The sequence below is a fragment of the Rattus norvegicus genome, chromosome 7, assembly GCF_036323735.1.
Source record: "Rattus norvegicus strain BN/NHsdMcwi chromosome 7, GRCr8, whole genome shotgun sequence".
In the NCBI taxonomy this organism is placed as follows: domain Eukaryota; kingdom Metazoa; phylum Chordata; class Mammalia; order Rodentia; family Muridae; genus Rattus; species Rattus norvegicus.
Genome location: NC_086025.1, coordinates 118,190,146 through 118,217,935, shown reverse-complemented (window position 1 = coordinate 118,217,935; position 27,790 = coordinate 118,190,146). Strand labels below are relative to the sequence as shown.

Below are 27,790 nucleotides of genomic sequence, written 5' to 3'. Positions count from 1 at the left end.
GAGAGATAAGATAGGAACTAGCACAGCAGTATCTAGTCTTTCCCTTTGAAAGGGGGAAAGGGTTGCAACCACCAATACCTGCAGCTCAGTTTAGAAGGTGGGACTCTCTGGTCTCAAAGGAAAGGTTTAGAAGCCCCTGCCCACAAAGCAGAGCTGGGTTCAAATGCTAACAGCAGGGTGGTCCTCCTGTGCAGCACAGAGGGACAGAAGACAGAGGGGCAGGTGGCCCTCCTACCTGCGCAGCCTTTCTCGGGCCTCTTATTGTCACACTGAGCTCACGGCTCCTTTACATACTGGTCCCCAATGATCTCAACCCACGCATCTTTGAGCCTCATCATCTTCCAGACTGAAACTGTCTCCATTGAACACCAACTCTCCCTCCGGTCATCTCCGGTGACTACCACTCTAGTCTGTCTCTATGAAGCCATTTTCCTGTGGAACGATTTCCAACGGTCTAAGTGGCTGTGGCAGGGAGCAACCACACCTCAAACGATGTCTCTCATCACAAGTACCCGTCCGTGTCTCCAGCCCCTCAGCCAGAAGTTAGTCACACCCATCTTACAAGGGCAAACACCTGAGGCTCCAAGGAAGGAAAGGACTCTTACGACAAGCTCAAATCTAATAGCCTCTGACTCTAAAACCCACACTCCTTCACCAAAACCACAGGGATTAGACCCTTAGACCAGGCCTTAGACCAAACCCAGCCTGCCAGTAGTTTTATAAATAAAGTTTTATTGGGACACAACCCCACCACCTGGGTCCATACGCTGCGTGCCCTTTGGACAGTAACTGCCCACGATGAGTCACCGCGACCCAGGCCACATGGTTCACAAGGCTTATGGCATTTGCTCTCTGCCCGCTCTAAGGAAGCTTGCCAGCCCTGATCTACGCTGGTTGTCCCATGCTCCGACTAACCCCACTAATGGCGCCATGTCTTACCAATGCAGTTGCCTAGAGCATCCTGTATAAAGCCGCTCTTGCACTGCAGCTTGGGTCTGCAACGGAAGGATCCCAGAGTATTCTGACAGATAAAATCGGGGGGGCAGTTATGAATACCAGTCTCACACTCGTCAATATCTGGTGCGTCATAAAAAAAGGAGATGGTTAGCAAGAGTCAGACCAGAAGCGTGTCACAAAACTTCAACATCACACGAAAGTACTTTAAAAAAAAAAAAAAAGCTCATTTCTCAGTCTATAACCCCAAATATTTCAACAGAGAGGGTGTTACGAAAAGGCCCGTGGTGAACCAAACTGTGTAAAAATTGCTAAAGTCTTAAAAACACCCCCCCCCACCCGTCCCCGACTTATGAGGCAAACTTTCTTGTTATTTAACAAATCGCGCAGGCATTTTTCCTGGCAGGCTTATCATTCATTCAGAAGTGTATGTTTGGATTAGATCATACAGCAATTATCTTAGTGACAACAAACACAGACTTTCGTTCTTTTCATCCTGAGGTCTCCATCATAGTCCAAATATTAACAATAGTTACATCAAGATAGGACAAGATGGATTGCCCTGTCTGGAAGTTCACGGCTGCCAAAGGTTCAAGTGTATCTATTCAGCTGGCCTGGCTCCCAGGTTCTGGAGTCCAGAGGCTCAGCCAGGGAGCAGCGCAGGGTGGGGCAGCTGGGATTGCTCAAGGGCTTGGCATCCAAGGGAAGGTGTCTGGCTCTTGGGTCACCCCACATAATATTTTTTACACAAGACCTGTGCTAGCTGACGTCTTCAACAGAGCCTGGTTTGGTTTTGTTTGTACGGAAACACAAGTGAGGACCCTGGACTTGTTTGTCACGGGTCAGGCTCTGAGCTTTCTAAGTCAAATGTGTCGGTGTCATTAACTCAGCACCAAGTAAACCTGCTCATCACAGACCTTCATTTGCCCTCTTGCACTTCTTGCAAGGAGGCTGACCACCTCCCTCTTGCAATGCCCCAGGCGGCCACATGGGGGCAGCACCACAGAGCCCAATGGGCCCTTCCCTCTATGCCATACCCACAGCTGGGGAAGGGGAAATTTTTAGACTTGTACGTGAGCTTTACCTTTGCAGTTATTATCCTCTGTGAGCTCATAGCCAGTCCCACAGCTGCTGTCCCGCTGGCAGCGGAAAGAGCCCACTGTGTTGATGCAGGATTCTCCCAGCCGGCAGTTATGGCTGCCGGTGATGCATTCATTGATATCTAGAGAGATTAAGGTGATGCAGAAGTAACCAGCAAGAATAAGTGAGCCTTAAGCTTGAGCAGAAGGAATGTCCCAGAAGCCATGGTGGATCTCACTTCCTGTACTCATCAAGTTGCCCAATCAAACTGAGCTGAGTCTTGCTGTGGGCACATCTGGCCAGAGCTCTGGAGAGGGGCCATCACCAAATCAAGCCCTGTTAGGTTTCAGATCTCTTTGGGTAAGGGCCAGACCCTAGAATCAGCATCTACAAGACTCCCACAAAAGAGGCAGCGTCATCCCCATCTCTTAAACAAGGGGAGAGGCAGAAAGACCTACCCAAGGCCTCATGGCAGATCCTGAATCCAGAACCCAGGTGAACCCCGATGCCACCCTTTCCCCACACTGGTATGGAAGATAGCCTTGTCCACAAGCCTAAACTCCAGGCAGAACCTGCAAGCGGGTCCTGGCTATGCTCCAGGAATGGGACGAAGATTGTGCCGCACTGGCCTGCTCAGACCTCCAGCAGAGACTCTCAAGCACAGTGACCAGCTCTCAGATGTTACCTTCACAGGAGACACCATCCGACTGCAGCTGGTAGCCCACAAAGCAAGAGCAGATGACCTCATCCCCAGTGTCACGGCACTGCTGCTTACAGGGCCCGCCACCTGCAACCAGAGCCCATGGGAACTAGTGAACACACTGAGGGACCTTCCGAGACCCCCCCAGGGTGCACTGACATAGAAAACAGGCTCCTTGCTACAGCCACATGTGGTCCTTGGGACACTGCCAAGCCTCGGTTCTGGGCGTCTTTGGGGCCTCTGCAGGCAGCAGAGATCTGACAAGTCGGGGAACTTGTGCTGCCTGTGGTTAGAGTGAACCTGGAGAGGCATTCTGCTCACTGTCAACAAGAGGCCTAGAGGGGCCAGGCTCCACCTGGACACCAGGCCCTATTGGAGGCCTGTGATTCTCCAGCATTTCCAGCTGCCCGTTCCCACCAGCTGGCCCATGCCCAGGTGCTGCCACAATTGTGGGTACAGCCGCTTCCTGCCTGGCACCTCCCCTGTGACTCACACAGGGCATGCTTTGAGTGTAACCCCACTGGGACAACTTGGGCTTCCTTTGCCACTCCCCGGCTGGCTACCAGGGGCACACATGTTGGCTAACGGATCCTCCTAAGGTGAAAACCGGCTGTCACTCTCCCAGAAAGTCATCTGTGGCGGCCCAGAGAGGACTCCAAGCTTCCTGGAGCTCTTTTTCTCTCTCTTTCCCCTCCCCTCCCTCCTGGCCTCAGTGCAGGTTGACACCCTGAACTGACTATCATTTTGTGATTAATCAGCCTCCATAACAAACACCCAGTCGCAGAGTGAGCCCTTGAGTGGAACTGAAACAGTTAGATGTGCCAACGTTCCTGAAGAAAAATAGTTCAATCGGGAAAAGCAAAGCTGCATTAGCCACTCTGACTTAAGTGAAAAGGTCTCCTGGGAGACCAGGACTCTAAAGGGACAAGTGGGGCTCCAGGGACAAACAGATAAGAAATAGCTAATCCCCTGGGCCATCCCAACCTTGGAGAAGCATCGTCATCCACAGACCCCAGGGGCTTGCTGGTACTGGAGCGCTCAAACCACTCCTGCCTCCATAAGCCACTGTCCCTGACAGACCCCTATCTCTGAGCACTCAGGGTGGAAAAGACAGAGGGCCCCCAGTGCCACAGAGCAGAAGTACTTTCCAGCTGAGTCTCGGCAGAAGTCAACGCTATCCCCTGGGCTTTCTTAGCTACCTACCAAAGCGCTCCCACAGGTCTCAACATCTCACCTCGACAGCGGTCGTTCAGGTATGGGTCTTCTTGTTCCTCCTCCTCAGGAATCTTAGCTAGGGGTAGAGAGATGAGAACAAGATCACGAGAGCACCTACTCCTCCTGTCAGCACCGGAGGGGAGGCCTACCTGAGCACGCCACATTCGTTCATCTGTAGTGAATGTACCTTCACTTAAAGGGGCAGGTAAGCTCTTCCAAAATACAGCCTGAATTGGCTATCATAGCCTGTGGGTATAAAGCTCACGAGAGATGTGAATGAGATGAAATTCTCCGCAGGCGTAGTGCACAGATGCCTGCGCCTTCTCAGGGCTTCCTACATGACTCAGGAGCTCACAATGTAAGCGAGCAGATTAAAGAACCAGGAGGTGGGGGCTAGAGGGATGACTCAGGGGTTAAAAACACATGTTCTTGCAGAGGACCTGGGTTCAGTTCCTAGCACCCACGGTTGGCTCACGGAATCACCCATGGTGATTCCAGTTCCAGGGGCTCCAATTCCCTGTCCTCTAAGAGAACTCTTCCGACCATGGAGGGCACGTGGGATACATATATGCAGCAAACACTCATACTCATGAATATAAATTAAAAACCACAAAGAGATATCCCAACATCATACAGCCATGCCCCTCAGGGCTTCAAGCACATCTGGCTGTAGTCAATGGGGACAGGTAGAGCTGGTTAACTGCAGCTTCAAGATCTCTGGGAGCTGCTTCTGAGGTCCCACACACCACTCTGAGGAAGAGCCTGCCACTTGAACACAGATGTCCCCAGCCCCGGGCCCACACAGGCCAAGACTCAAAAAGAGTCAAGTCCTCTCTCCTCTAAGTCACATGATCTGACACATCAAGGTCCTCAAGAGACGATCAGATCAAAGGGCAATTGCCCACCAATCACCAGGGCAAAGTGAGGTGTGGAAGGAAGCCAGCCTCCTGCAGAGAACTTGGCACTCTTCCTGTCTCACAGCCAGGATGGTAAACCTCATGTGGCAACTTGATGGGGTGTTACTATGAAGGGAGCTTTGGTGACGTGAGCGTGGTATTTAAATCAGTGGACTCTGAGATGAGCAGACGGTCCCTCCGGGATGTTCAGTGAATCTCACTTAGACAGCTGGAAGCCCTAGGAGATGGAGACTGAGAAAGAGCAGTCTTCCAGCCAAAGGGCCTCCTTCAGTAACGCCAGCTTTTCCCTGGAGTGTTGCCCCAGAGGCTCACCCTCCAGCCCTCCAAGCCCAATCACACAGCTCTCTCTACACAGCTGTTCTTTGGTATCCATGGGGATTGGTCCTGGGGGCCCTGGAGAGCAAGCAGTAAAGCCCACAGGCAAGGAGGTGGAGAGATGGCTCAGGAGCGTGTACTGCTCCTGCAGAGGACCCAGGTTTTGCCCCAGCACCTATGGGAGCTCACAACCACCTGTAACTACAGTTCCACGAGATCCAGTGCCTATTTCTGGCTTCGGTAGACACCACATGCATGCGGTGCAGAGACACAAATGCAGACAAATCATTTGTACATATAAAGTAAAAATAAATTAAATTTAAAAATCCATAGACATTCAAGACTCTTATAAGCACAGAATACCATGTCTGTCTATAATCTATGCACATCTTCCTGTGAGCTTTAAGTAATCTCTAGATGACTTTTAATACCTAATGTGATATCAACACTATCTAAATAGTTATTTTGTTCAAGGAGTGACGAGAAAAAAATGTCTGCACACACCCAGTACGGACTCACTAATTTCTCTCCAACATTTTCTTTGAGCATGTATCATGCACACATGTGTACAGGCGTTACACCCATTCATGCACATGTAGAGGTTACACATCAACATCCAGTGTCTTCCTCTACTGCTCTCAACTTATTTTTTGAGACAGGGTTTGTCACTGAGCTGAGGCTCGCTGCTGATTCGGCTAGACTGGCAGTCCATTGAGCTCTAGGGTCCTCCTACCTGCTCTACACCCCAAGCCCTGGGTTAAAGATGCATGCTGCTTTGCCTAGCTGTGGGTGGCTGGTCTGTGGGTGCTGGGGAGCCAAACTCAGGCTTTTATGTTTGCACCACAAGCATTTTACCCACTGAGCCATCTCCCAGCCCCCTTTTCTCTAATATTTTTAATCTGTGATTGGTAGAATCTAGAAATATGGTGCCCACCAGAAAGGAAAGCCACAGACACACGCGCCCTGGAGAATACTAACACACTGCTCTACGCTGGAAGGGAGAGGAGTTACCTGGGTCCTGAAGGTCCGTACCATCGCCTCTGACAAAGTCTGAATTCTCCTGTCCCTTCACGCAGCAGGCACGGAATACCAGTCCACACTGGTAGCTTATCATGAGGTTGGGCTCACAGGTCTGGCCTCGGGCCTGGGCTGCCCTTCCCAGCATGCAACAGTGGCAGCACCTCTATGAACAGAAAGATTCCAGACTGGATCAGGGGTTTGTACAAGGGACCGCGAAAGAACACACCTCTGAAACCCTCTTGTCTGTGTTCTCAGGACAGCAAGAAAACATCTGATGTGGGTGACTTACCAAAATGTCAGAAGTACGTAGAAAAGCACGCTAGGCCCCGCCAAGCCTCCTACATCTGTTTGGAAAGTAACCTACAAGACCTGGCACCTAGTAGGATTGCACTTCCCTCCCCACCCACATGACTGCTGTGGTGATGTGAATGAAAACGGTCCCCTCAGGCCTACAGGAAGTGGCACTATTAGGAGGTGTGGCTTTGTCAGAGCAGGTACAGCTTTGTTGAAGGAAGTGTGTCACTCCAGGTGGGCTTTGAGGTCCCAGAGGCCTGGGCTAGGCCCAGTGTCTCACTCACTCTCTTCCTGCTGCCTGCCAGTCCAGATGTGCAACTTTCAGCTACCTCTCCAGCACCATGTCTGCCTGCGTTCCACCATGATGACAATGGACTAATAACCCTCTGAACTCTAAATTATCCCCAACTAAATACTTTCCTTTATTAGAGTTGCTGTGGTCATGGTGTCTTTTCACAGCAATAAGATCCAGAGATAACAACACCCTTTGGACCTCCCTTTCCTGACCAGCAACCCCCAGCCCAGCCCACCCATCTTGAGAAGAGAGAAGACCAATGCTCCAAGGGCCTGCTCTGTCTGCAAGGTCTCATCTTTCTGCCAGAAGAATAGGTGAACTTGGCTCTCAAGCCCAAGGGTTGGGCAAGAGCCCCGAGGCCTCAAGTAAGGCATGAGACCCGGTCACTGCCTTTCACGGAGACCCTATATCCCAAAAGTTGAACCTGTGTCCTAACCCAGATCCTGGGGCACACGTAAAAAGCCACGGGCCAGTCCTTCTAAAAGCAAAGAGCTCTTCAGGAAGCCCCCAGCAAGAGGCTTTGCTGCAGCACCTGCGAGGCTGAGGGACCTGCTCCCTGCCTGCTGTTCGACTCATTCTGAGGCCGCAAAGAGCTCCAGTGATCTCACCCTCCTCTGTGAGTAATCTTTTCCAGAAACACTTTTCATTAAGTCAGCCGGGGAATCTGTTCCCGCTCTTGCTAGAATGTTCTAATACGTCACACCTCTCTTTCCTCAAGTCTAGGGATAGGGCAGAGCTGTCTGCCAGGCATATAACATAAGCAGAACCCAACCCTACCCAGGGAGGTGGCCACTGACTGCCCTGAATGCTGAGACCCCTTAACCAAGCCACCTACTTTAGCCCTGATTAGCGCCCTGTGCTGGCTGGCTTGGTGTGTCCACTTGACACAAGCTGGAGTTATCACAGAGAAAGGAGCCTCCCTTGAGGAAATGCCTCTATGAGATCCAGCTGTAAGGCATTTTCTCAATTAGTGATCAAGGGTGGGTGGATCCCTTGTGGGTAGTGCCATCCCTGGGCTGGTAGTCTTGGATTCTATAAGAAACAAGCTGGGCTGGAGAGATGGCTCAGCCGTTAAAGGCTAGGCTCACAACCAAATATATAAGAAGCAAGCTGAGCAAGCCAGAAGCAAGCCAGTAAGTAACATCCCTCTATGACCTCTGCATCACCTCCTGCTTCCTGACCTGCTTGAGTTCCAATCCTGACTTCCTTTGGTGATGAACAGCAATGTGGCAGTGTAAGCTGAATCAACCTTTTCCTCCCCAGCTTGCTCCGTGGTCATGATGTTTGTGCAGGAATAGAAACTCTGACTAAGACACTCCCCATGTCAGTGTCAGGGCCTTCCCCTGCCCCTCAAAAAGGCCTGATGGCTGTGAGAGACCATGGCTGTCAAGGCAGAGTCTGGACCCATGAGAGTCTCTGCCCATGTGCTGATACTTCTACCCACCCTCGAAGAATCCAGACTATAATCAGATTTCCACTCCCTGATTTCATTACCACCCTCCTGAGGGAGATGGGTGTTGTACCGGAAGCCATCATCACCAACACTTCTGGAAGTCACTCAGGGGAACGACTGGCTTTCTTCCTGGGCAGGTGGGCCCTGACCATTAGTCTATCTGTGTTCAAGCCTAGAGATACCGTCATCAGCTCCCAGACACACACATGAGCCTTCCATAGCTAATGCGAACTCTGCAACCTAGCCCGGACCCGGGGCCTCAGGAACATTCAGGAAAAGAAACCCCACGGCTTATTCTGCTTATGTTCAATGGAGAAGCCCCTCCGAGTACTCAACAAGGAGGGGCCACTGGAGTGTAGGCCCCTCTGGACTCCAATGTCTTCCTTCCTGTAGAGTGTGCTTACAGAATCCCACGTATTAGCGGCCCTAGTGAGGGTCTGGTGTGAGCTCAGAGCCTCAGTTTACCTGAGGAACAGAGAAGCATGAGAGCCTCTTGGGCACCAGGGCAGTGTCTACCCTGAACTGAGAGGATTTTGAAGGGTCCAGAAAGCCCCTGCTCTACTATCTGCCTTCTGTCTGAAGACCAAGACCGAGACATGGTAATCCTCAGACTCCTGTTTCCCCAGGGTGGAGCTGACTTGTTACCATCTCACCCTTATCTTATCTGGCTGGTAAGGCAAACCGGCTGTATGAGAAGGGAAGGGCACCTGAGGGGTCACAAGAAGGGAGCACAGGGAGGATGGTGGCCTTGTGTGGTCGTCTGCCTTGCTCACCTTTATGAAGATGGTCTCGAGGCTACTGTTGTAGTTGTGGAGGGAGGCGCAGCCGTCTGGTTCGCTGGCCAGGTTGATGCCTGTGGCACAGTGCAGCTCCTCCAGTTGGTTGTGACAACACTGTTCCTGGACCATCCTGTGGGCAGAGCGGAGACTCAGAATCGAGGCTCAAGGAGAGGGGTAATGTTCTATGGAGTATCCTCCCACATCCCAGCTCCCACAGGGAGAGAGACACACAGTAGGACTTAGGTGTTTGGGTAGAGAGAGCAAATGCAGAGTGGTGTCCGGGGTGAGAACCAGGAAACCCCCTACTCTGCACACAGTTGAGCCTTTTGCCAAGACTGGTTATAGGATGTCCTTACTTATAAGTCAATACAGCAGCCTCTTGCAGGCTCCAGCCTCCACCTCCCCTCCTTCCAACCAGCTCAATTCTCCTCGACTTCAGCTCCAATTTCTGGGCGCAGAGGGGAAGTTTGAGAATCTTTTGCCACAGTTTGTTGAAGGATTAGTTTGGAAGATAGCAGCAACCATGATGCCCAGCCGCAGCCTCCCAGCCCCCACAGAATTGACTATGAAAAGCTCTTCAGAAAACAGCTCCGGTAGGACCTGAACCTGCCAGGACCTGAACCTGCCGGAGTCTATGCCTCAGACTTAAACCCTTTTCTCAGAGCCAGTCCCGCAGACAACAGAGATGGAAGGGTGTCAAATATGGCTCTCATCCAGACCAAAGTAACCTAAAGCCAGAGCCAGCAAGGGCAGAAACAAGAACCTGACCGCGGTGTCTGCAAGAGAGGTTAGGGCTTCCCTGGCTACGCCCTTTGCTTCTGCCTAAGGACAGAGGCCCCGGCCAGCCTTTCCCCTACCCGGGGCTCAGAAGTGTGAATCCGGCTTCTTGTGTCTCTCCAGATCACAGATGGGTGTGTCTACAATGACATTAATTTTATACGTACTTCGCTGGATCGGCAGACAAGAGGTATTTCACTAAATACCCATGATGCTAAATACCACTCTGCTGTGGTTATCTGAATGAGAATGGCCCCAAGAGACTCGTACATTTGAATACTTGGGTCCCCAGTTAGTAGAACTGTTTAATAAGGATTAGAGGGTGTGGCCTTGCTGGAAGCCGACTAACTGGACGCTGTCGTGGACTGGAACTGCCTGGAACTGTAAACCCAATTAAAAGCTTTCTTTTGTAGGTTGTCTTGGCCACACTGTCCTGTCACAGCAAAAATAACTAAGACAACAGTAAAGATGAGGAGACAGGGGGTGGAGGTGGGGCGGACTTCTCTATGGCTGGCAGGAAAGAAACAGGGCAGCTATTTGGAAAACAGCATGGTGTTTCCCCCCACCAAGAGCTGAAAACAGATTTGTCATAGGATCCAGCAATCCCAATCAAGAGAATATGGAGCAGGGTCTCCAACATATGACTGCCCACCCAAGTTCATGGCAGTGTCGCTCGCTGTAGCCAAAATGTGGAAGGAACCTAAACGTGACTGGAGGGAAGAATGGGCGAGCAGAACCGTGTGACTCAACGTGAATCTGCCTCAAAGCCCAAAGGAAATCCTGACGCCACGGAGGAACCTACAGGACCCAGTGCTAAGTGACACAAGCCAGTCCCAAGGAGACACAGGAGAAGTCAAATTCACAGACAAAAAAACCAACGGGGTAACATAGGTTCAGAGGTTCCATTTTGCAGGATTGATTGGAAGGGTCTGGGAGAGGAGGGTCAGTTGTATAAATGAGCCCTCACAAAGGATTGAGATGGTGAGTCTTATGTATGTATTTTACCACAGTTTACAAAGTACTGTTGTCTGCAGCCCTACTGTGTGCTAGCCAGCCATGAAGGCTCCAGAAATGCAAGCCAAATAGCCTAGGCCCCACAAGCACTCGGGGGCACACGTACAAACTCAGTCCCGACAGGGAGGGTGCCTGGGGAACTGGCTCCCGATCCCTGTCCTCCTTTTATTAATGCTGCTAGCAGTGACCCGAACAGGCACATCCACCTCAGTGAGCCCGTTCCTCACCTGCTGGGTTGGGTAACGTCACCACATCACTATTCAGCAGTGTCATACTGACCCACAAGCTCCTGGGCACACTGTTGCCCTAAGGTTAGAGAGCACAACCCAGTGCCATGACTGTAACCCCTCCAGTGACTGGGAACCACACCCCCACACCTCCCGCAGACTTCGAACAAGGTCCATTTGTACAAAATGGCTTGGCAGAGAAAATGTCACCAAGTCAGGATGATGATGGCTAAGAGGCAGATGGCAGGAACCTAGCCGCCCTGCCTCCGTCTGCCTCTGAACAGGAGGAAGGAGACAGAGCAGGTTTCCCCGGGTACTCCTCTGCCTCAGGGCAGCCAGGGCTTCCCAAAGAACTGTAAAGTCTCCAGGGAACCTAGTTTGAAAAAAATCCAATCAACCAACCAACCTAGGGTCACTCAATCTTGCCTGTCCCAAACCCTCTTCCTGGATGGGATTCCTCTGAACGCTGTCTGAACTTGGTGAGGGGCGGGGCGCTGTCGCCCTAAGAGGCTTAGAGGACAGGATTCACTGGGCACCTAGAATGGGACCCCAGGGTGCTGGAGTTGGCCCCTCATCCTGGATGTCTGCTCTGTGCAACACTGCTAATTCTCTCTCTAGCCGGCTTCTGGACACACTCCTGGCAGGACCAGCAGCTGCTCACTTGGGTTTCTGAGTGTTTAAGGATACCTAGCCTGATTCCACCCCAGCCCCCCTCAGCCTTCTCCCAACAGCATCCCTTCTCCCTTCTCATCTGCCCAGCTAGACAAAGTGAACCTCTGAGGAGTCACTGACACCCCTCTGGATCCCACCCCACTCCCAGTCCTGATAGCTTGGCTCCCTGCCTCCACTTACTTCCACAGCCAGACCCTTCCCTCTATCCCAGGCCACTGCCCAGTTCCAAGTCACCTGCATATCTCCTGGTGTCCTTCAAACAGCCTGCTAATCTCTCAGCTTCCGCTCCCTCGTGTCAACTGCCTTCTGCTTCAAAGGGCCCTTTTAAAGACACGTCTGGACAGATGTGCTGCCACCCAATTTATGCCTGGAACCTCCATCAGATTCTTACCCTGCTCCCAGTTAGTCCCTAAAATAGCCACACAACCAGGAACAATGGGGAGCGCGCCCACCCCCTACCTCCCTCTGCCTCTGTCGCTGCTGCTGCCCCTGAGCACCCACACTGGCTGCTGCCCCTGAGCACCCACACTGGCTGCTGCCCCTGAGCACCCACACTGGCTGCTGCCCCTGAGCACCCACACTGGCTGCTGCCCCTGAGCACCCACACTGGCTGCTGCCCCTGAGCACCCACACTGGCTGCTGCCCCTGAGCACCCACACTGGCTGCTGCCCCTGAGCACCCACACTGGCTGCTGCCCCTGAGCACCCACACTGGCTGCTGCCCCTGAGCACCCACACTGGCTGCTGCCCCTGAGCACCCACACTGGCTGCTGCCCCTGAGCACCCACACTGGCTGCTGCCCCTGAGCACCCACACTGGCTGCTGCCCCTGAGCACCCACACTGGCTGCTGCCCCTGAGCACCCACACTGGCTGCTGCCCCTGAGCACCCACACTGGCTGCTGCCCCTGAACACCCACACTGGCTGCTGCCCCTGAGCACCCACACTGGCTGCTCCCTCTCTGGCTGCTCTTCCCGCATTCCACATGTGACTGTAAAGACTTGACAATTTCTTTATGATAATCAATATGATCTATTATCGTAATCTAAGGTCTCACGTTCCCCCAAACTTTGTGGGTACCTGACTTAATCTAGATACGCTGAAGCTGTGTGAACGAACTGCTTGTGACCTCGGGGGTCTGTGGGCAGCAGGCTCCTCAAGTCACGAGGTCCCATCTGACGCTCTACGACAAACCTTCCTTCTACTTGGGGAGACGACTTGCTCAGAGTTAGACAGCTGTGGCAGACCTGACTGCACATCTGGATGGTTTTACTTTTCAGGCCGGGGAAGGCTACAGATCCCCCCCCCCCCCCAGTGAGCACTGGGCAGCCCAGGGCAATGAGCCAAGCTCTGTGCGCAGGGCTCAGAAGCACAGAGGAGGAAGCAGCAGACAGAGGGAAGAAGGTCCCCCTATCACCTTCTCGGACATCTGGCATTCACCGTGCTCTCTCCCACTTGCCTCTAGACGGGCATGTGATGTCAACCAGTGGTAACGGCCCACGTACCTGCACTCCTTGGATTCTGAGGTGTAGGAGAGCGAGCAGTCCCTGTGCTGGTTAGCCATTTGATTTCCCTCCGTGCAGCAAGCCTCCATGGAGATGTCTGCATTCGCTGTGTAGGGAAGAGAACGCGCTGATGGGTGAGCCCGCCTGGTATCCCGCACCCCTGCCACGCCGTCTTGCAGCCCCAACTACAACATCAGGCCGAGTCTGGAAGGGCAGGGAGAACTCGCAGAACGCTCTCAATCACTCTGTAAACCTGTGATAAGCATGCCACCTCCTCTCAGCTGCAAGCGTCTTCCCTACCCCTTTCACACAGGCCTGGGCCAGCTCGGAAAGCACCAAGCTCAGTGCAGAGACCAGGGCACACAGGCCACGCCCCTGCTTTTCTGGTCTAGAGAACAAAGGAGAATTCTGCAGACAGATGTATGGCAGGGACGCCATCGACCTGGCACTCGCGGTATGGCTAGGGTCTGACTCCTCCAGAGAGGAGGCAGGAGGAAAAGTCTAAACACTGGCAAACCCTCTACCTCTGGCCCGGCTTCTGGGACCCACCTCCAGGTTTCCATTTAGTCTCTGTAATACGGAAGGGGCTTCCACCCTCAGCATAAGTTGGGGAAACTAAGGCTGGTGACAGTTCCGCCCTTAGGCATAACGGTCTGTTGTAAGAAACAGAGACCAAAGAGGCGAGGGCAGTGCTGGCTTGGCACAACGCCAGGCTCAGAAGTAACAGCTACGCTGCCAGGCAGCTAGCACAGGCCTTCAGCAAATGGTTGAGCCGGAAACGTAGGCCCTCATCCCAGCCTGGGCCTTTGGCCTCACTAGGCTGTGACCCTCTGCTATCAGCAGGTAGAAGATCTCCATGAAACCCCAGGGAAGGGTCATGTGTCCCAAGATGCCACATATCTGCTTTCAACCCCAAGGGACTTACAGGACAGGAAACAGCCCTGGGAGTGTTGGTTGCTATGTAGAGGCCACTGTCTGTCAGCACCTTACAAAACTCAGCTTCTGGAGACACCGTGGGAGCTTGAGAGATGGCTCTGATTTTAAAAGCACCTGAGGCCCTTGCAGAGGACCTGAGTTCAGCTCCCAGCACCCTTATCAGGTGGCTCATAACCACCTGACCACCTGTAACTCCAGTTCCTGGAAACTGGGTGCCTTCACACACTTGCATTATATATATATACACATGTATGTATGTATGTATGTATGTATGTATGTATATAGTGTTTTTAAAGAAGAGGAACACCATGGGAGGATAGGAAAGATGTCTTAGCAGTGAAGAACATGTACTGCTCTTCAGGGGACCTGTGTGATCCCTGACCAGGCCACCTCAACCCTCTGGCCCATAGCTCATTTGTGTTAAAATAGAGCTCATGAGACCTCTGCAGTCTCTGAGAAGGTGGAGTGGGTTGATGAAGTTCTAAACAATGACTCTGCAACTTGTCAGAGGACAGGGGGAACGCCTGCTGCCATTTGTGAGAGGGGAGCCTCCGTCATCAGTCCCGCTGTAGACCTCCATTAATGCAGCTGCATTCTAAGTGGGTGGGTGGGTGGGAACTGAGTCCCGAGCTGCATGGGGGAGTCTAATGTGTTTTTAAATGATGCCCATTAGGGGACCTCGGACACTCTGAACCTTGTGAGCTCAGCAAGACAATCAGAGGTTAAAACTCTCAGCAGCCTGGAAACTTGGAATGCCCCTGGTATGTGGCTCCACTGTCCTTGAGCTGAGTGTCCCGGGGTCTGATACCTGCAGAGCAGCTGCTGAAAGCTGCCGGGGGCGGGGGGGGGGGCAGGGGGGACTCCCCTGAAGCTGCAAGGGCTCAGCTCACCCTTCTTGGGCTTGAGGTGTCTCAGAAGTCAGTGGACAGTGCCTGCATGCCTCCTTAAGAGACTAGGAAGGGGACAGGCGGGGACCCTGGCCAGGCTGGACAACAGCCAGAGGGTTAGGGAGTATCCCTGAGGCAATAAACAAGCCTGAGCTGAAGTTCCTTACAAACACAGTCCTGTCACCTCCAGTTCTGAGTTTCCCATTGCAACTCAACCCAGCACATAGCATTAGTGGAATTAGGGGACGAACTGAGAAGCTATAACCACTTCCAGCCACATTTGACCTACCAGGAATACATTACTTCTAACCTTTCTCTCTCAGGAAGGAATACCCAAACCCAGCAGAACAGTCGAGCAGAACATGAGAATTTAGAAATCTTATTCTAAGTGACAATTACTTGCTCCGGCTACAGCCTGGGAAGGAGAGTGAGTAGTCGGGCTGGGGACAGCAACATTAGGTGCATAGAGCAGACCAATGCCCAAGCTGCACTCTATAGGTCCAGCACTGTCGCTAAACATCGAGGCCACGGGGATTGCCAAGCTGGACCTGTGTCAACAGCTGGAGCTGCACTGACTGGCCCAAGCTCATAGGCTCCCTGATCAAGGTAGAGTTGTCTGTCTAAGGTTGTACTGAGAGCTCCAGCCTGCTGGGAAAGGAGCCCATGAGGACACATGCCAGCTGAATGAGGGCAGCAGAGGAGGAAGGCATGGGCACACCTCCTCTGGGGCCACCACCCTGCAGTGATCGAAGTTCACCAGGGTGTTTCCTACTCCTGTCCCTCAATAACAGTTCCCCAACTGTTTCCATGGTCACTGGTCTCTTTCAGATACCCGAAATGTTCAGCCACTGAAGGGTCATAGCAAGGAAGGACTTCAGACTTCAAGTCACCACCAACAAAAACAATGCTAATGTGTCCCCCTCCCCACCAAGGTTATGCTTCACCAACCAAAAGCAGCACGTGGCTAGCTCTGCCCAGGACTTGGCAGCCACAGAGGGCCCTACACACTCCTGCTCCCTGGCACGGGTTCTGCAGCCCCACCCTGAACTGCATCTACGTCATGAACAGAGATGTACCTCAATGTCCACACGGCACCTGTATTGGCCAGCATACCCACAGAGGCGCAAGAAGCATCCATTCCAAAGAACAAGGAACTGCTGGGCATAACCACCCCTGAGCCACAGGAGCTGTCTGGGGCTTCTTCCTGGTTCACCTCAGGGAGGAGAGGGAGTGACCAGAGGGAAGGTTCCTAGGCTGGAGCTGAGCACAGCAAAGGGCAAGATTCACTAGAAGTTCGAAACGACAAGAGCTAAAGAGATGCCACTTCAGGAGATGGACCTGACTTTCCACTGGTGGGCTCAGAGCACTAGTCACCTCTTAGCTATTAAAGAAAACAGGGCTATGGAAGAGGAGGGGTTGGAGAAATGAGAACACAGTCTGGGAGACACCCTGGTACCACAGCCCTAGATGCTAACAGAGGCGCCCTCTGTAGAAGGTTGGTCTTTAAAAGATGTGTATGTCCCATGCAAGACAGGTTCTGTAGGGCAGGGCCAGGCTGACTGGAGCACACAAACGCACATGGCAGGGACATGGACACACACACACACACACACACACACACACACACAAACACGCACACAAACATGCACACCCACATACACACACACGCACACGTGCACACACATGCACTCACACACATGCTTTCTCTTATTCTAGTTACAAAGCTAGATTACTGTGTTCATAATTACTATGTTGACTTTCTTTTTAGATAAACAAGCCATACTCCCCTTATGAAAATCAAGTATAATCAGAGAGCTCAAGACTAGGGAACACAGGAGGTCCTTAAAAGTCAGATCCATTCACAAGGCCAGTAGGTGATTCCGTGTAAAGGCGACTGCCACCAAGCCTGAGGACCAGAGTTCAATCCCTGAGAGTTGCAGAGTAGGAGAGAACCCACTCCTGCAAGTTGTTCCCTGATGTCCACATACGTGCCGCTGCACACACATTTTTAAAAAATGTAAATAAAAAAATTTATAGACAGTGAACGAGTGTTTGCCAAGGGGATGGGGATGGAGGTAGAGTGTGGAATTAAGGTTTAAGAGGTATGAAATTTCCGTCTGGGAAGATGAGAACATTCTAGGGATAAGTGGTAGTGATGCTTGCACAGCAATGAGACTTCCTATGGAATCTGGATGGTACACCTGAGACTTAAGAGTTAAGAGGCTGGAGCTGGAGAGATGGCTCAGTGGTTAAGAGCACTGACTGCTCTTCCAGAGGTCCTGAGTTCAAATCCCAGCAACCACATGGTGGCTCACAACCATCTGTAATGAGATCTTCTGGTGCGTCTGAAGACAACTACAGTGTACTTATATAGAATAAATAAATAAATCTTTTTTTTAAAAAAGAGTTAAAGGGTGGGTGAGCTTGGGGTGATATACATTCCACCACAATGAAAACATTCATTAAAAAATAGTAGTGACTAGTGTTTAGGGGCTAGAACGGGGGCTTGGCAGTTAAGAGTCATTACTGATTTCACAGAACACCTAGGTTTGGTTCCCAGCACACACATGGCAGCTTTCATCTCTCTCTAACTCTACTTCAAAGGGATCCGATGCCTCCTCTGGCCTCTGGGGCACTACACTCGTGTGATACACACATAAATACAGGCAAAGAGTCATACACCTCAATACAAACAAATCTTTTTAAAAAATTTAGTATTTTCACCAGGCATGGTGGTGGCACACACCTCTAATCCCAGTATTTAGGACGTAGAGGCAGGTGGATCCCTGTGAGTTCCAGGCCAGCCAGGGTTACCTAGTGAGAATGGTTTTGGTTTTGTTTTGTTTTAAATAGTGTTTAGGCAGGCGAGAGTAGTACATTCCCATAGACCCCACCCTGGGAGGCTGAGGTAACCAGAGCTCAAGCTCGGACTCCATAGTGAGGTCCTGCCTGCCCCAGAAAAAAAAAAATTAGTTTTTGTGAGTCATTCTGCCTTCTCTGTCACTAGGAAAGGAACTGAACATTTTGCCTGTAAACTCTTGCCCTTTTTCAGCCAGTGCTGCTCTGACTTCCGTGAAGAGATTGACTAGGCCAACTGCCTTCCTGAATGGTTTTGAAGAGGGACTGAACAGTCAGTCAGATGGTTTGCATGCTGAGCTGTGAGATTCCAAATGGGAACAGTTAAACTGTGTGGTGGTGAACACAAATAATTTGAATAATTTATTTTTAAAAATCTCCCTGGAGAGTGTCTTCCCCCAACAGTCTCTGAGGTAGCCACAGGGGAAGTGTTAGATCCAAAGCAGTTCCCCAAGATGGTGGTGCTGGTGACAAGGTCCTAAACAGAAAGGCTCTGACTGGGTAAACAGGAGGATTATTAATGGGTAAACAGAAAGCCCACACTCAGTGCTCCTCGGGAATCTTGTAAAGCAGATTTCTCTTTGCCAGAAAAAAATAAATAAATAAATAAAATTACCTCCTTCATCAGCCCCAAAGGCCAGCTACATCAGGCAAGAGCATCTAGCTCTTGGTTAATCTGACCAGCCTGTATTAACTCACAGACCACCTAGCTATCACATAAAAGCCATTTACTTTCCCACCAGGTTGCCACTCTCTCTATGCCTGTGAAACAGCTAGGAACTTGCTTTCCCAAATGAACTTTTCTTTTCTATCCACAGAGTGATCCAGGCGGGTGGTTTCATGTCCCGCGCCCCCAATCAAAGCAGGGCAGTGAAGAGGGGCCTGACTGTCACACCTGCTCAGCTGTGACCTCCTTCTCACCAAGGTGCAGCTCCCGCAGACTCACCTGGAGATGGGGAATGATCAAATCATCTTGAACACTGGCATCCTGCGTCCTACTGCCCCAACACAAACTCTAAGGACTTCCTGAAGCCCACAGAGGGTTCTATCCTGCCTTCACCCCACAGTTCATTCACATCGCACCCGGAGCAACTTCTCAGTGTTTTACCAATGAGTCACAGAGCAAAGTCCCCGCCGAGGCCACATTTCACAGGGACCAAGAGTTCCATACCACAGCATCTGGCCCACAGCCGGTCAGTCACAGAATGGTGAAAGACAAGCCTCCCAACCTGCACAGGAACACTGAGAAGAGTAACTCGGAACCCATAACCCAAGTGTCAGCATTTGGTGGGGGCAGAGATAGAAGGCACAGCTCCCCGCTGGTGACTGCAGCATGTAGGGATGGCAACTCAAGCCAAACCTGGGTTGCATCTGGCTTTGATGCAATGCAGAAAAGAATTTCAAGGCTGGCCAGAGTTGAGATTTAATACAAGTATTTAAAAAAAACAAAACAAACAAACAAACAAAAACTGGCTTAAGTAGGAGGATTAAGAGGAGAGGTGCTCAGATGGAAAAATAACACACAACCTAGCACTGGGGTTTGGGCTTCTCTAAGGAGAGTCTTGGAACAGAAAACATACCCAAGTGCGGGTGTGGGTTCCCTGAGGGACAGCAGGAGAGCACTGATTTCTGAAAGTTTTGGTAGGTTTTAAAGTTACTCTCTTCGAAGGCTTACTGTGAAACCTAAATGATCGACCGCAAGCTATCTAACAGGATCGCAACTGTTATAAAAAGTAGAAAAGTCGCGGCCATGTGGATAGATAGGTAGGAGAGTTACACGGCAAACACACTGTAGAGAAGCCCCAAGTCCAATCTGGGGGGAAGGAATGAGGCCTCACCTCACACCATATCGCCCAGAGGCCTTAAGCCTGGCTCGTCTCAATTTAACATAAAGCACCGGTTCTCAACCTTCTTAATGCTGAGACCCTCTAATACAGTCCCTCAGGTTGTGGTGACCCCCAACTGTAAAAATCACTAAGGAGCTATTCCCAAAGGGGTTGCAACCCATGGGTTGACAACTGCTGATATAAAGTATCTGTAAAGGAAAGGCACAGTGACTGCATTTGCTGGGATTTTTGCTTCTCAGCGGATGAGAGGCTTCAGTCAGACTCCAGTGCGGGGAGCGCCTCTCCTTCCCCTGTCCCCTCAAACTCTTCTTTCTATTCTGCTTCCAGACCGCCACTGCTGCTTCTGTGCAGTCAGCCCACAGCGGCAGCTTCCAAGTCTACCAATGAACTCACCCACGCTCTGTGAGCTTCGAGGTCCCCTCACTGAGCAGGGCCCTCCAGCCAATCCAGAACCTTCTCTCACTTCAGTCCTGGTTAATACTGTGACCCTTCAATAGCTCCACAGGCTGTGGTGTCTCCCAAACATAAAATTACTAAGTTACTAGTCATAACTGGAACTTGCTACTGTTATGAATCATAGTGTAAATATGGAATATGCATCCTCTGCCAGGGGGCAGTGGTGGTGTACACCTTTAATCCCAGCACTGGGGAGGCAGAGGTAGGTGGATCTCTGTGAGTTTGAGGTCAGCCTGGTCTACAGAGAGAATGAGAGAGTTCCAGGACAGCCAGGGCTACAACAGAAAAGCCCTATCTCAAACAAACAAACAAACAAACAAACAAACAAACAAACAAGCAGAAAGTATGATTCTCCATGGGTCTGGAGAGATGGTTCAGGCACTAAGAGCGTTTGCTGCCAAGCACCCAGGTGACATACAGCGGTCTGCAACCATCCAGGAGATGGGGCCCAGCTTGAGCAGCATATAGAGATGTCACCAAACAGAAGGTAACACTGCTCAGCCTCAAACAAGCTGCCATGTGTCTCCAACCTCTGGGATCTCAGTTCCTCAACCAGATGTGCAGGAATGGCGAGGTGAAGAAGGGCAGTTACTCTGTAGAAACTGTGTATTCCCCAGCATCTGGCCCAGATCCCTCTTCTAGAAAACGCCACCGACCCACGGAACTACTGTGGCAGTTGGGCAGAAGGCATTAGGGTGACTTTCTTCAGGGTGAGTTAACACTTCCAAGGGGCTGGGAGACAGCTTAGTCAGTGAGGTGCTTTCCATGCAAGCGGGTGGACCTGGGCTTGAGGCCGGAACCCACGAAAGAGGCTGAACATGGTGTCATGCATTTGTAATCCCAGTCCTGGGGAGGTAGAGACAGAAGGATTATGAGGATTTGCTAGCCGGCCTAACAGTGGTGAACCTCAGGTCCCAGTGAGAGGCCTCTTCTCAAAAGCAAGGCAAGGCTGGAGAGAGGATCCAGCAGAGAAGAGCACTGCCGCTCTTCCAGGGGACTTTAGTTCACAGCGACCAGGCTGAACCGCTCTCAACCCTCTGTGACTCCAATTCCAGGGGCTCCCGCAAACTCTTCTGGCCTCTGAATATATATATCACACAAATTTAATTACATTAAAAAGCAAGGCAGACAGCTCCTAAGGAACAACTCTGGAGGTTAACCTCCGGCCTCCACACACATGAACATCAGCATACACCCCTAAGTAAGTAAAAGCCATAAAGCTGACAGGTATCAACAGCTTGCTACCAGGCATCCATGGCTTAGAGAGAAACAGCAGATCCCACCCTTGATGTGTAACATCAGGGTCACTAGGTCCTCCCATGACAGTATATATAGACAGTGGGCTTGGGATTACAGGGGTTCGGAACCACTCTTCAGGTAGAGGCTTCCAGAGGGTCAGCCTGGTAGCCATGAACGTTGTAGAGGCTTCTAGAGGGTCAGCTTGGTAGCCATGATGTTGTAAAGGCTTCCAGAGGGTCAGCCTGGTAGCCATGAATGATGCAGAGGCCTTGACTAACTGTGTTACCCAGTGGCCTGGGGGAACCTAATTAGTGACCTAATTAATGTTCAAGATTTCTCAGTATGTTATGTGGAAAGATGAAAGGTCCAGCTTTGGCTGGGGAGGTTTTCCAACCGGAGCAGGCCTGGGTCTCAGTTTCCCCAACTGTATGCTGTATGGAGGGCTTGCCCCTCCCACCTCTGCCTGCCTGTGTGTGGGTCCTTGGCTGTTAGATTCACAGGGAAGGCAAAGGTGCCTCCCAGAGATTGTCCTTCCAAAACTCAGAACATTAAATGTCCTCTAGTTCTATAGAGTAGGTGGGGGTTGTGGAAGGACCAAGAGTGAGGCTAGCTTCCACTGACCCCACCCCTACCCCCGGTTCTGAACAAGCTCAGAGCCCCAGAGAGCGCAGAGGGCGCTGGTGTTCCATAATGGGTAGACTCCTGGGCCTGCTCCCTGGAGCCCCCATAGCTCACATCTTACAAGGATCCTGCCCATTGCCTCAGCCGCTGCCTTCTCTAAAGCTACAGCGGAATTAGGGGACCTTACAGGGACTTGGGGTCAGGATTAAAGAAGCCAAAAACTGCAAACCCTGACAAGAAAGCCAACTGAACGAAATATGCACGCCTAGCACTTGTCACAAACAGCGCGAGGGTCTGAGGTATAGAGAAGCAGGCAGGAGGAGGTAACAGAAGACAATGGGCATGTGCAGTATACAGCTAAGAAGGTGAATTATCTTCCCCTTGAAGCTCCCTGGAGCAGATCCAGCTGAGGTGGCTATCTTGTGTGCCAAGTCTAGGACACATTGCACCATCCTCACCGCTGACCCCTCCATAGCATCCTGCCCTACCCTGAGAGTCTCTTTTCTAAGCTTTCAAGACCCATCTCCTCTTTGGTTTCCTTCACCTCTCCAGCCACCTGACATGTGTCCTTGCACCTGGCCTTTAGAAGTTGCAGCCGGGTGGTCCTGGGCCACTGTGCTCCTGCCAACAGCCCTTCCTCAGGGACTCCTAACCACCCTCAACTCGCTGGAACACGCAGGCTCACAGAAGCATTGTTTCCTGTGGTCACAGCCTCTTTGTTCTCTGACATTCCTAGCACTTAGCACAAATGATTACACTTGAACTTAACACCTGGAGGGCGGCACCGGCCGGGTTTCCCTCTGGACTTTGTCCCAATGCTTTGCAACAACAGCCACCACTGGATAGCACTGAATAAGCAAATGATCTCATGAGACCCTAGCAACTCTATATGAGCCCTAAAGAGTGCAGGCAGAGAAAGCCAAGGTTGACTGAACCTCAACTCAAAGCCCAGCCTCCAAAGCTCCCAGATCCACTATAAAAGCCCCGGGGGGGGGGGGGGGGAGGACATATCCCTCGAGTTAAGAAAAGGAAGAGTTAACTGGCAAGAGACGAGGAGGCTACTGAGCATCCTTGTTAGGACCGAAATGCTCAGCCAGGCTTCCCGGGATCCTTAGTCTCTGTGTGCCTCGGTGTCCAGTACAATGGGGACAATGACAGAGTCCTCTGTGAGGAGAGGCATTTGGCATGCAACAAGGTCCTATAGGTGAAGCAGGGTCCAGGGCTAGTGTCAAGAACCCACGCTGTCGAGGAATAATAGTAGCCCACAGCCGCTGTCAGCCAGACTACAGGCAGTACTGACTCTTAGTAATGGAGTCTCCCAAGAGGAGTTTTAGCCAAAAGGACAGGCAAGACTTCACACATGCGGTAAGCAAATCTCAGTCAGTCTTAACTCCAGCAGGTGAGAACCAACGGAAAAAGAGACCCAGGAAAAAAAATACGGGGCCTCATACCTCAAAGGGCTGTCAGCTCTCGAATGGGAATCACTTCAGTTAGCCTAACCCAGCCTTACTCAGGAACAGCCTTGGGTGGAAAGAGGTGAGACCTGTCCAGCTTAGGAAACAGCACTCCCGCTTGCCCTGAACAGGGCACATGCCTTACCCGGATTTTGAAAAAGTTCCTCTCCTCCCACCCTACTTTGTTACACAGCCATAGCTGAGGTCATTTCAAAGAAATTGGACCCACACGCACTATGTCAAAGTAGTTATTAATCAAATTGCTAAGATGTGATATTTCACAAAAGGAAAGTCTTTTTTTGTTGTTGTTGGACAAAATGCACTGGGGTGGGGGTGGGGCCTGGAAAGATTACTTAGAAGACAAAAGTATTGGGTGCTCTTACCCAGCATGTGGGTTCAGTTCCCAGAATCCACAGGGCAGCTCACGACTGTCTGAAACCCTAGCACCCGGGGATCTGATGCCCTCTTCAGGTCTCCCCAAGTACTGCACACACATGGTACACATAGATCCAGGCAAAACGCTTATACGGATTAAATTTAAAAGTAAACAAATCTAAAAAAAAAAAGTACATTGGCAGAATCTCTTGTGCCTTTTGAGAACTGTTATCCAAAGTGTTATCTGCAAAGCTGCCTGTCCATTATGCCTTTTGCTTAGGCTACTGGACCTTCAGGGAGTTGCAAACAGGGGGCTCCTCCCCCAACACATACACAAGGGTAGGGCAGAGCCCCTCTATGTTCCTGGGTATCTCACTGTGGTGGTTTGAATGAGAATGGCCCCCTAGACTCATATATTTGAATACTTGGTCCCTAGTCAGTGGAACGGTTTGGGAAGGATTAGGAGGTGTGGCCTTGTTGGAGGTGTGTCACTGGGGGATGGGATTTGAAGTGTTAAAAGTCCACATCATTCCTAGTTAGCTCGCCCTTCCCTCCCCTTCCCTCCCTCCCCTCCCTCTCCCTCTCCCTCTTCCTCTGCTCCCCACCCACTGGATTGAATGCAAGCTCTCAGCTACATCTCCACCACCATGCCTGCCGCCATACTACACAACATGACCACGGACTCTAACTCCCTGAAACCTTGATCCCCAAACTGAATGCTTTCTTTTATAATTTGCCTTGGTTAGTGGTTTTTTTTTGTTTTGTTTTGTTTTGTTTTGTTTTTTTCATGGCAATTGAAAAATGACTTAGATGTTCAAGTTTCCTTTTGCCAGCAGGACTTTGCTCAGGCTCTTTCTCCTGCCTCGAGCACACACTTTTCCTCTCAGCAAGCAATGAGATAAATTTTCTTCCATGGGTGCTCGCTGCCTCCTCCAGAAAGTCTCCCCTCACTCAGGGCTTGGCTCATGTATCTGGATCTCGTGGACGCTATGAAGGGAAAGGGATGAATTTGTCTCACCCCTTGCCACATCCGGGAAACCTGTCCCTTGGCAACTATTTAGTGAAGGCTTCTGCGTGACCTTCACCACCAGGGTTGGCTGTGAGGACTGCAGTCTGGGGCTCCTTCAGGAAGAGTTTGAACTTCCAAAGAATGAACAAGAACGGCCCAATACAGTTCTCCTGCTGCTTGGTTCTCTTCCTTAGCCCTCAAGGCAACCTAACAAGTGGGAATCTGTTATGTTTTAGGATTGGGGTGTGGGGGTGCCGTGGCAGGGCTGGGCACAGACACACCCACACAAAAACCTTAACTCTGAGTTAGTAACTTTAAGACCTGGAGGTCTCAGTGCTGCCCCCACCAGGGTTCTCCCAACCCCCAGCCCCATCTTCCTGCCTCCAGTCTCCACCTCCCCGACTGGGAAACTTCCAGGAGCTCAGCTCACAGCCACATGTTTCTGCCAAGGGCTCAGAGCCTTTGTTCTCCCTCCCAACAGGACTTTCTTTTAATCAGTCGGAAACTGCAGGCTGGAGCCAGAGGCCAAGAAAGCCTTGGAGAAAACACAACTGTTTCTCCCAACTTCTCCCCCCCCCCCACCCTCAGCCGGTCCTGGGGCAGCCAAGCCCAACGGGACAGATAGTCACAGGACAGTCACGGGCTGACTCCGTCGTTTTGCAAGAAAAATCGGGGCTCTTCTGCATATAGGTGGCCACATAACCCATTGGTGGCCAAGTGAATGGCAGCTGATTAGCAACAAGGTGGCTGCCTGGCTGGCTTCCCTAAGATCCTTTTCAGATGTCAGCTTTTTTGCCAACCCCACAGCTCTCTGGGGCCTGAGATCAGGGTCTCCTGGCCTTACAGGGTTACGGGGCTGCAGGAAGGAACCAAGCAGCTTCAAAGCCTTTTCTAAGACCGCACCAAACTTAACTAACCAAAATCAAGGCAGCTCCCCCTACAAGACACAAAATGGGTCCCGGGCTGTTCTATGCTGGCTGGCTTCAGTTAAAGCTTTTCTATGAAGAATGATGCTGGCAGGCCTGAGCAACTCCGGGTTAGCAAGTGTGAATGCTCACACACACACACTGAGTAAGTACCACATCTCTCCACCTGTCTCCTCTCTGCAGTAACATGGGGGTATCAGAGGTCCCTGCCATTTGCAACAGTGTGCCTCCTCCCTTATGAAAAGTCCTCTCTGGTTTTCACTCTCCCTGGCAGGGACTCAAATGCACCTCGCCATCTCTCATCCAAGCACAATCTTCTCCAAGAAGCCTCCCGGAACTCTGAGGGGCTGCAAAGCTCTTGGCGCAAACAGAGGCCTACGAACCTACCCACCCTGTCTCCTACACTGAGAAGTGGCCCAAGATGTGCCAAGGCTGCAGAGAGTGCCCAGAACAACCAGCACTCCTCCAGGATTCAGAACCCAGCCCCTTCTCCCTCCCCTCTGCCTCTCTAAGACTTTAGCCAGCAGTTATCAACAACTGTGACCTTTTGACCAGAAGGGTGGCTATCAGAGAATTCAAAGGAAACTAAGCTAACCCAGGGATAAAGAAGAGGAGATCAAGAGGGTGGATCTGGGCGCCCCTCCCCCCTGCAGAAACAAAGACTCCAGGAGAGTCAGGCGTGGCTCTGAGAGCCCCTGAATCACAGAGGTTAAAGGTCATAGATTTACAACCCCACAGCTCCTCTGACAGACAGGTGAAGTGCTGGCCCACAGGCCTTGAGGCTTTTGGACAGAGAAAAGCACAGCCTAGGTGGTCCCTAGTCCACTCTAAGTTTCTTGTACTGGGAAAATGTTTCTGGGCCACCAGTCTGCTAGAAGGTACTTCGGTGGCCCAGCAGGGAAGTGGTGGACAACTTCCAAGCCTCTGGACTGTCTCTCTATTTTCTCTTTTCTTTCTGCTTCCATAGCTGAACAACTTACTGCCTCTGTCTTCCTGTCTTAGTTTGTTCAGGAGCAAAATGGGTTCCTCCCGTCCCCACCCCACCCCCGCACCTGAGGGTAGGGGCTGGAGGCGTCTTTAAGACGCTCTAAAACTACTTCCAGTACAGAGTACTTCTCATCCCCAAGGCCCAGCGGGCAGTCTTTGAGCTGCCTTCATCAGCAGAGGACCTGGCTGCGTGAACTCGCAGGAAGATCTGTTTGGAAGATAAAAGATTTAAAGCAAGTCCCCCTAGCGAGGAGGGCACTGGGGCCGATCCGGAAATGAGGTTGGGGAGAAGAGGTCGCCGGCCTGAATTCCACGCAGCTCTGGGGACCGTGCGATGACCCCCTGGGCGCAGCGCGCGCTCCGGAGCATCGGAGGCTGCAAACTTCCAGGGAGCGCGGGGCCCGGATGGGGACCTAGTGCGGGGCCGTGGGCCCGGGGCGCCCCTACCTCGGGCCGCCAGCAGCGAGAGGCTGCCGAGCAGCAGCAGCGGCAGCGGGACGAGGCGCGACGGCGCGGGGCGCTCCATTGGGGCTGGCGGGCTCGGGCGGCGGACAAAAGCACGGCGGGCAGCCGCTACACGATCAAGCCGGGCCTGGGCAGCCAACGCAAGTCTCCTGCGCGCCGCGTTCAATTATCCCGCCCGGAGGAGGCGCGGCGGGGGCGGGGCCCGCAGGGACCCTCCCTCCGGCATTGCGCAGCTGGGGCAAGCCGCCACCCAGACTCTCCTGCGGGGATGCAAGGAGCGCAAAGCTCTGAGACGTGCCACCCACCTAAGTGCGGAAAGTCACATGAAAAGTGTCTGACCTGACAAGTCAGGTTTGCAGGCAGCCCTAAGCTAGACCAGCAGAAGCCTGTTTGTGTAGAATGCATGGCAACCGCCAGAGAGTTTAGAGGACTCTCCGATTTATTTAAAAAAAAAAAAAAAAAAAAAAGCTGGGAAGATGGCTCGATGGCTCAGTGGATAAGACACTTGCTGTGAAGA

General features: G+C 51.7%; 1 protein-coding gene across 2 annotated transcripts in view; it reads right to left on the bottom strand.

Annotated features, from left to right (window-relative positions):
• Window positions 1-27,589, bottom strand: part of Fbln1 (fibulin 1) — a 79,619-nt gene extending 52,030 nt beyond the window's left edge. The window contains exons 1-8 of one of the 2 annotated variants that reach the window (XM_006242161.4): window positions 27,256-27,589; window positions 13,216-13,321; window positions 9,017-9,152; window positions 6,193-6,364; window positions 3,969-4,025; window positions 2,720-2,821; window positions 2,039-2,176; window positions 940-1,077 (exon numbers count right to left, since the gene is read on the bottom strand). In XM_006242161.4, the coding sequence (XP_006242223.1) occupies window positions 940-1,077; window positions 2,039-2,176; window positions 2,720-2,821; window positions 3,969-4,025; window positions 6,193-6,364; window positions 9,017-9,152; window positions 13,216-13,321; window positions 27,256-27,334 (928 nt within the window). In that variant the 5' untranslated portion in view covers window positions 27,335-27,589. The remainder of the gene's footprint in view (window positions 1-939; window positions 1,078-2,038; window positions 2,177-2,719; window positions 2,822-3,968; window positions 4,026-6,192; window positions 6,365-9,016; window positions 9,153-13,215; window positions 13,322-27,255) is intronic. The other variant, NM_001127547.1, reaches the window with a different exon arrangement.
• Between the last annotated feature and the right edge of the window lie 201 nt (window positions 27,590-27,790).